Genomic DNA, 8,242 nt, shown 5'->3' with positions numbered 1-8,242 from the left:
TCCCCGCCTGCTGAGGGGCACGTGGCACACAGCAGATGGCTCCACAGACCACGTGTTGGTTTTGCCTCTGGGCTCTCCACCATGAACCAGGGTCTCTCAGACTGAAACCCCAGGGGATCTGAGGTAGCCCAATACGGGATGTTGCAGATCAACCGAAAAAGACAAGTGTCTGGATGACACTGGCATTGGAAACGTCCAGGGGACGCTTCTGGTTCCCTCTGCCCATCCCGGCAGCTCTGCCCAGGCAGGTGGCGTGACTGAGGAGTCAGGCTGAAGGCAGTGTCTAAGGCCCATCTCCCTGGTCACAGCCACTGGCCCGGGGATGGATGGTGAATGGCAGGGCCCCCAGCAGAGCCCCCTCCTCAGGATGGTTCCAAGGTGCCTGGGGCTGGGAATAGCCCTTGCCCCTCTGGGAAGGAGTTGGATCTGGGCCTGCTTTAAGCTCTGCTCTGTGTCCTGGTGAGAGAGCACACCTGCAGCAGGAGGCATTGGGCCAACGCTATGGCATCAGGTGCAGTTCTAATCCTTGCTTGTGGCGGTGAGTTCTGTGTGTCAACTTGACTAAGCCACGGGGTGCTTAGAAATTTGGTCAAACGTTATTCTGGGTATGTCTGTGAAGCTGTTTCTGGATGAGATTAACATTTCATTTAGTAGACTGAGTAAAACAGGCTGCCTCTCAGTGTGGGTGGGCCTCATTTAATCAGTTGAAAGACTGACTAGAACAAAAAGGTCCGGTTTGACTCATGCAGGCGCTGCCCCATCCAGTCCTTCTAGACAGGTGTGCAGGGCACAGGCGTCTGTGGGACAGTCTAGGGTGGTGTGGAGGACCGCCAGGCTCTGCTCTTGGGGGCTGTCTGCCGGGTCGGGTCCTGGTGCTGGTGTCCAAGTGCATTCTCCACGTAGAGGCTGCAGGATGACCCTTCCAGCGCTCGGCCTGATGCCTGATGCCACTGCTCCCCGGGACACCCTGGGGTCTATGCGTGCAGGCTCTGCGGCCCGGTTGCTGGAGGGCAGAGGCCCCGCAAACCCTTGCGGTATTAGGGAGGGCAAAGAGTGCGAAGAAGGTCGCCGTCCCTCCTCTCAGGCCACAGCGCCACCAGCAGAGGTGCCTCAGCTGATGTCCTGAGACTGACGTCTACTCCTCTCCCCTAGAGCTGCTCTCACCTGGAGCGGGGGCTCATGGCGAGAGTCCAAAGTGCTTGGTGGCCACGGGGCCCTGGGAGTGGGGCCCAGAGAGGTGAGGCAGCCCAACCGCAGGGCCCTCAGGACAGGGTCCCGGCAGAAAGGCTTGGAGCTGGGGAGGTGAGGCTCGGAGTTGAGCTGGGGGAAGGGCCAGGCAGCCCCTCAGTGTGGGGATGGAGCGGGGTCGCAAGTGGTCAGGAGGGGGCAGGTGCCTGCTTCCCCACCCGGCTGAGCTCTGTCCCTACTGGAAGTCCGAAGGCAAGGCCCGGCTGCCGCTGCAGAGGCCTAGGCCTGTCTGGAGGCGCACGGTCCGGGCCCCACCTTCTGGTGTCTGGAGCACTTGGCGGGTGGCTGCGGCTGCGGGGAACCGACAGGAGGCACCCCGCCTGGGGCAGAGGCAGGGTGAGCCCCGACCTCGCCCGCCCCGCCTTGGCTCTCTGCGTCTGGAAACACCCGGCTGTGGCTCCAGGTCAGTCATGAGGCCTCCAGGCCCGGGTCAGTTAGGACCGCCAGGACGTCCCAGGAGACCAGACGCGGGACTCTCCTCTCCAGGGACAGGCAGGGGCGACTCCTACTTCCGTCAATCAAAAAGCATTTATTCGGGCCACTCGGCCCGCGGGGCTGCCGGTGCCGAGCAGGACGGGGGCAGGAGGCGGGGGCCCTCTCTCCGGAGCCTCCCCCTCCATCGGGGGCCGACCCGCCGCCCCCCACCCCCACCCCCACCCGGGGCCGCAGGCCGCCTGCCGCGCGCTACTCCCGGTAGTGCACCCGCTGGTGCTGGATGAGCTGCGAGCTCTGGCCGAAGGCCTTGCCGCAGGCGCCGCAGGCAAAGGGCTTCTCGCCCGTGTGGGTCCGCAGGTGCCGAAAGAAGTGCGAGCGGCCGCGGAAGGCCTTGCCGCAGTCGGGGCACTCGTACGGCTTCTCGCCCGTGTGGATGCGCTGGTGCTCGATGAGCACGGAGCTCCAGATGAAGGCCTTGCCGCACTGGCTGCAGGCGTACGGCTTCTCGCCCGTGTGCAGCCGCTGGTGCCGCACCAGGTTGGAGCTCTGGCTGAAGGCCTGGCCGCACTCGCCGCACTCGTAGGGCTTCTCGCCGTTGTGGACGCGCAGGTGCTGCGTGAAGTGCGAGCTGTGGCTGAAGGCGCGGCCGCACTGGCCGCACTCGTACGGCTTCTCGCCCGTGTGGATGCGGTGGTGCTGGATGAAGCCCGACCAGCCGCGGAAGCGCTTGCCGCACTCGTGGCAGGCGTACGGCTTCTCGCCCGTGTGGATGCGCTGGTGCTTGAGCAGCAGCGACTTGTACTTGAAGCTCTTGCCGCAGGCCTCGCACCTGTGCGGCTTCCCGGCCCGCGGGCCGCCCTGCCGGACCCCGGGGCCCGGGCCCCTGCCGAAGCCGCCCTCCGGCTCGGCGGCCCGCTCGGGGTCCCCCTCGGTCCCGGAGGCTCCCTGCGGCGGCGGCGTCACGCGCCAGGTGCCCCTCTTCTGGGGGCAGGGCGCGGTCCCCGGCGGCTGGCCCGTGGGCCGCTCCGAGCTGGACTCCTGCCCAAAGCTGTCCCCACACTTGGGTCTACGGGGAAGGCTCCTCAGGGGCCCCCTGTCCTGGTGCACCTCCTCTTCAGGGTCGCGGGGGTGGGGAGAGGAGGGAGCCGGCTCCGACTCCGCCTCGGAATCTGGAATCAGAAACGGAGAGCGGGATGGCACCAGCAGGGGGCGCCACAGTGCTGGGGACCGGGGCGAGGGCAGACCCGGAGTGAGGCAGCCAAGCCCCACCCCCCCCCCCTCCCCCGCTCCCAAAAGTGCTGCCCAGGCTCCTGGCAGAAATGCGGGGTTCGCCCCCTCCCGAGGCTCCGCAGGCCCGTGCCCCTCCGGAGCACTTCCGGGGGCAGCTGTCTCCTGGCCTGGCTCCTCCACGCCCCTCCTGACACTGAGGCAGGGAGGGTCGGCTTCCCAGGGATCCAAGCTCTGAAGCCCCCGGCGTCTCCGGAGAGCTCAGTGTTCGGGACCCAGCCCCCGAAGAGGCATTTTGCCAGCTTCACACGGGGTGGGGGGTGGCAAAGGGCTGAGGGACCAGAGCAGCGGACAAGTGGAGGCCGAGGGCACTACACAGGGGAAAGAGGGGGCCCAGGGCGACACCCCGGCTGCTGGCAGGGGGATGGGAGCGCAGCTGAGCGGAAGACGCCGACTGACTACGGGCTCCGGACCGCACTCACAACCTGGGGAAACGTCAGCGACACGCCGGGACGGAACGGGGTAGGGGCCACTGGGGACAGAAGTGAACGCCGAGCCAGGGACAGGTGGGACCCAGTGTCCTGGCGGCGACGGGTGCGGCACGGAGCCCGGCACGGGGCAGCCGTGGGGAGACGCACCCGTGGGCAGGGCCCGGGTCGGGGTTCTGCTCACCCACCCGGCCAGCAGGTACCTCGGCCATTCCGGACCTCCTCCACATCTCGGAGATCCAGGTGGGACCGCTCCTCCTCCTCCTGCGGTGGCTGGGAGAGCACCTCAGGGCTGCAGCCAGGGGAGTCTGGGGGCACAGGGGACGGGGCTCATCTCCCCCTCCTCTCCAATCTAGCCCAGGCCTCGATCAGCTGCCTGCAGGTGCCACCCGCTCCTGGGTGGTGCCCCCGTGGAGCTGGTGCTCTCCAAGAGCCATTTGGGTAGATGCTGCAGCCACGTGACACCCCCTCCCAAGCGTGAGGGTCCCGAGGCACTGCTTGGTTGCTCTGGAGTAGGGGCAAGGGTGTGTGCCCTAAGCAAAGCCGCCTGGGCCTTCCTGGGGTGCAACCGGCACACGGTCCCCTCCCTGGGCCCCCAACTGCCCCCCACCCTCCGTGAAGGGCCCGGGCCCTGGCCGGGCTGCGTCCCACCAGGTGGACATGCTGGTTCCTGCTCATGGGGCCCCATCCTGAAGCACCCTCCCACGCTGCTCAGTGCCGTGTCCCCCGACACCGGCCGCCTCTGGGGAGGCTGTGACACGGCACCTGCACCAGGGAGAGGCTTGCTCTACCTCAGCGGAGGCGCCCAGGCCTGGGGCCGGCCTTCCGGGGGCGGGAGGCTGTGGGTGGGGTTCTGGGGCCACGGAGCAACAGGAACTTTTCTAGAAGGAAGGGGTGCTCCTTGTTCATAAAGTGGTACAGGAAGTCCATGCTCGGGTGTGGACGAGGGGAGGAGTGAGTGGGGTGGGGGGTAGCCAGAGTTCAGGTCTCAGGTGCCAAAGCCAGGGGCCTGGTCTGGAAGGCCAGCCCCTGGCTGGGGGTGGGGGGGTGGCGCTGCCCCCCGCTACACAGCTCGTCCCGCCCACCCTGGGGCCACGTGTCTTTCTCTGTCACTTGCTCCTGCCCACGGACTGTCCCTCCAGCTGCAGGGCTCCAGACCATACCTTCCAGAACACATTCTGGAAGCACAGCCTTGTTGTGGCAGGCCCCTTGGCTGGTTCAGCACAGATCTGGCTCCTAATGTGTCTGCATCCCTCCTGCCCAGCTCCCTGCTCTGGAGGCACAGGGAGGGGCAGCCTCGGCGACTTTATGCCCACACCACCCCCAGGGCCCAGCCAAGTGCCCTGTGCGCATGTGGCTGCCTTCACCTGCTCTGGCGGACCAACGGCTTGCCCGACACCCTCACAACCCGCCAGCACTGTGCTCAGCCAGAGTTAGAAACTGGCTCTTGTGTAAGGAGGACGTGGGAGACTAATGGGATCCAGTCCCGTGGGGGGGGGGGGGGGGGAGTGTGAGGGGCCCCAGGCTTCACAGGGTGGACCCCACCCCCAATGTGCTTTCTGGCCCACCTCACCAACTCTGGCCTGGGAGTTGGGAAGCTGGGGCTCCAGAAGTCCCAGCCCCCCTGGCTGGAGGGCCCTGGGCAGGTTCCTGAAATGCTGGGGTCTCTCCAGGGAAGACACTGGAGCACCGAGGAACCGCCCCAACAGAGGAAATGAGCTCGAGACCGCGAGGGGTAGATCCTACCCCGGGTAACCGACTGGTGGCGGGGCCCAGTTCTCGACGACGCTGGGTCAGTTTCCAGGAGGGACGAAAGCATCGCCTCTCCTCCCTCCGCGCCCTCCAGCCACGCCCCCTCCTTCAGTGACCACACCCCTCAGAGCCTGCAAGGAGGGCCTGCTGGAGGCCCCGCCTCTCTCTTCTTTAGGGTCAACCCCGGTTCGTTCCCTGGCCGGCAGGCCCTGCCCACTTGCCCCTGGACAGTCCAGGGAGCGCTGAGGCTGCTGTTTGCGGCCAACACTGCCTCTCACTGGGCAAAGTCCCAGGCACACAAGGCACTTGGATGTGATTCAGGGGGCCAAGCCGGGCCCCTCCGGGCTCTTGCTATCTGGAGACTGGACCAGGGGCAGCCCCAAGCCGCGGGGGCTCGAGGGCCTGCATCCTGGGCACCAGCCTTCTCATCCCGCAGAGCCAATGTGGTCAGCATGGCTTCCAGGACAGCCCCGCCCCGGTCCCGCGTCCATGCCACTTAGGAGTTGTGAGCCATGAGCCGTGAGCCGTGGCTTGCTGGGCCCGGTCAGGGGAGGGAGGTGAGGGCATGGGCTTGAGTCAGCCTGATGTGTTCTCAGTCCCACTGGCCTCCACTGGCTCCCGTCTGGGCCCCCATGTCCCTGTCCGGAACATGGGGATAGGTCCTGCCTTGCAGGCGGTGGTGAGGGTGGCGGGAAAATGTGGAGGTTAAGGGTGGGCCTCAGAGTCCCGACCGCAGGGGGCAGGAGCACAGCCACGGGGGAGCCCTGGCCAAGGCCCTGAACCATCGTGCGGGGGGAGGCGGCCGCCCCGGCGAAGGCCTGCGGCGCATGTGCTGGGTGCCGTCCCGGCTCCTTCTGCGCAGCACCTAGCTCCGTACCCACCCCACACCCCCAGTCCGGCCCACCCCAGGGATGGGCAGGTGCCAGGAGGGCTCCCGGAGCCGGGAACAGCGTGGGGCCAGCTAGGCGCTGCTGCCCTTCCGGCCTTGGACCGACCTGGGGGGTGAATGACACGTTCCCTAGCTGTGTGTGACCTCATGCCATCCCGTGACCTCTGTGGACCTCACTGTCCTTATGTTAATGGCCACCAGAGAGTGTGGTCACTGGACCTCGAGATGACCCACAGCCCTTGGCACAGAGCCTGGCATGTCTCAACCGTCATCCCATTGCTCACTGTGACGCTGAGACCCGACAAGGAGGGCTCCAGGTACGCGGCAAGCCATGCCCCAAGCCACGCCCCTGGGCTCAGTGCCCGCACTCTAGGACAGAGGTGGGATGAAACGCATGCTGACCCCTGACCTGGCTGTCATCAGCTCATGTGTGTCCTGAGCTGTAAGGCCAGGCCTCCTGTGGAACATGGGCGCGGACAGAACCCCAGGACTTCTGACGGCTGAGCAGGAGCAAGACCCAGGGGGCACCGCATGCCACGGGGCGTGGACACCCCCTCAGCACCGGCCGCCTGACTAGTCATTGGCTACTTCCGTGACTTTGATATCCCGAGACTCCGCCAGGAGGGTAGCACAAGGCTGGCAGCTGCATCCCTGCAGGTCCCTGGGGGCCCCAACCCAGACCAGCCGGCCCGGAACTCAGGGTGCTCTATTTTCTTGGTGTGGGAGCAAAGGCTCATAAAGGGAGACAAGAGGACACAGGGCCCTGCCTGCCCAACATGGCCCTGGGGGACTGTCCCCTAGGGAGCCGTTGCTCACAAGGCTCAGTCTCCGGCCTCGACCTCGGCTGCCCATGTCCCGACCCAAGTGCAAGGTTGCAGGAGCCCCAGCAGCCGTGAGCTGCCTTGTTTCTGGCCGCGCTGTCAGTGGTGCAGGGAGGTGGAGGGAGCGCAGCGCAGGGTGAGTACCGTGTTGATGACCGTGGAGGTGAAGCCGGGCCTCGAGGCGGTGGGTTCCAGGTGTCCCTGGTGACGCAAGATTGACAGGGGACGGGACACGAGGGGGCTCCTGACCGTCCCCCAGGGTCGCCATCTTCCCCAAGGCCTGCTGAAGGTATGCACACCTGGGACCTGGGAAATGAAAACCATGGCAGGATGACGGGGGTCGGAGGAGTGTGTGCAGGGCGGGGGCGATGCCAGCTGCCGATCAGCCATGGGGAGTGGGGGGCTCCTTCGCTGGCGGAGAGGGGCAAGGATGTCAAGAGGTGCCAAGTGGGACCTGGGGTGAGAGGCAGCTGGGCCCCCGGTTCGTCTATCCCACCGCGGGGCGGCACCAGCACACGTGTGGGGACCTGAGCCCTCATCCCAGCAATGGCCTCGGTGTCCTCCCAGCCCACACCCTAAGGCAGGCTGCACCTCCCTGAAAACCTCCCACACTACAGCAGCGGGCTGCGGGTGTACTGAACCGCAGGAGGAGGAGGAGGGTGGGAAACTGAACTCTGCCTGCTGGAGCACAAACATGCTAGATTAAATCTTCACACAATTCCTGGGAGGAAAACCGTCCTCCTCAGACCCTGAAGAGCCCTCAGAGGCTGCAGGCTGCCAACCACATCTGACTGCCCAGCCTCCTTTGCGGGGGAAGGGACTCTGCTTTGATGTGGTTTGCAAGAGTGGTTCGGTCCCACGTGAGAAGAACTTCTCTTTCACACTGTGGTGGAGCAGGACTGCTTACTGGGGTGTGAAGAGGGCGTGGGAATAACAAAAGTTAAAGTACATTAAGCAATGGTTGCCAACAGTATCGGCTTCGAGGAAGTGGGGAGGCAGCCCCAACAGGGCTCCTCAGTGGCGCCTGGGCCATCCCGGCCAGCCCCCACCTCCTGGGCAGCCCTCGGTCCCTGGCGATGGGAAGGGTCACAGACACTCAGGGAAGTGGACATAAGCGGACACAGGGTGGGGCTGCAGGCATGACATCTGGGTGCAGGTCCCCACGCTCCTAACTCTCATCTTGTTACTCGGCTAACCTGCTGGGACTCGTCTGGGACAGGGCACGCACCCCCCACCCCCCTCCGCTCCAGGCCGTCTGCTCGGAGGTGGCGCTCACACAGGGACGCCCACCGGGACGCGAGCACAAACTCTGGGGCCACACTGCTGCAACCGACTGGAGGCGGAGGGGACAGAGATGCCCCGGCCAGCGGCTGACCTTCCCC

The 8,242-nt window shown here is 66.0% G+C and overlaps 1 protein-coding gene across 9 annotated transcripts in view; it reads right to left on the bottom strand.

Moving 5' to 3' along the window:
* Positions 1-676: 676 nt before the first annotated feature.
* The window catches only part of GLI4 (GLI family zinc finger 4), a 13,719-nt gene continuing 6,153 nt past the window's right edge, over positions 677-8,242 (bottom strand). For 3 of the 9 annotated variants that reach the window (XM_040494608.1, XM_040494607.1, XM_040494605.1), the window contains 4 exons: positions 7,005-7,166; positions 4,190-4,279; positions 3,587-3,706; positions 677-2,844 (listed from right to left, as the gene is read on the bottom strand). In XM_040494608.1, the coding sequence (XP_040350542.1) occupies positions 1,933-2,844; positions 3,587-3,706; positions 4,190-4,279; positions 7,005-7,166 (1,284 nt within the window). In that variant the 3' untranslated portion in view covers positions 677-1,932. Of the gene's footprint in view, positions 2,853-3,586; positions 3,707-4,189; positions 4,280-7,004; positions 8,216-8,242 lie in introns of those variants that run through there. The other 6 variants (XM_040494609.1, XM_040494611.1, XM_040494603.1 and 3 more) reach the window with 5 other exon arrangements.

The sequence above is a fragment of the Herpailurus yagouaroundi genome, unplaced genomic scaffold (genome assembly GCF_014898765.1).
Source record: "Herpailurus yagouaroundi ecotype Mexico unplaced genomic scaffold, PumYag 186, whole genome shotgun sequence".
NCBI lineage: Eukaryota > Metazoa > Chordata > Mammalia > Carnivora > Felidae > Herpailurus > Herpailurus yagouaroundi.
This window is presented reverse-complemented; position numbering and strand designations above follow the sequence as displayed.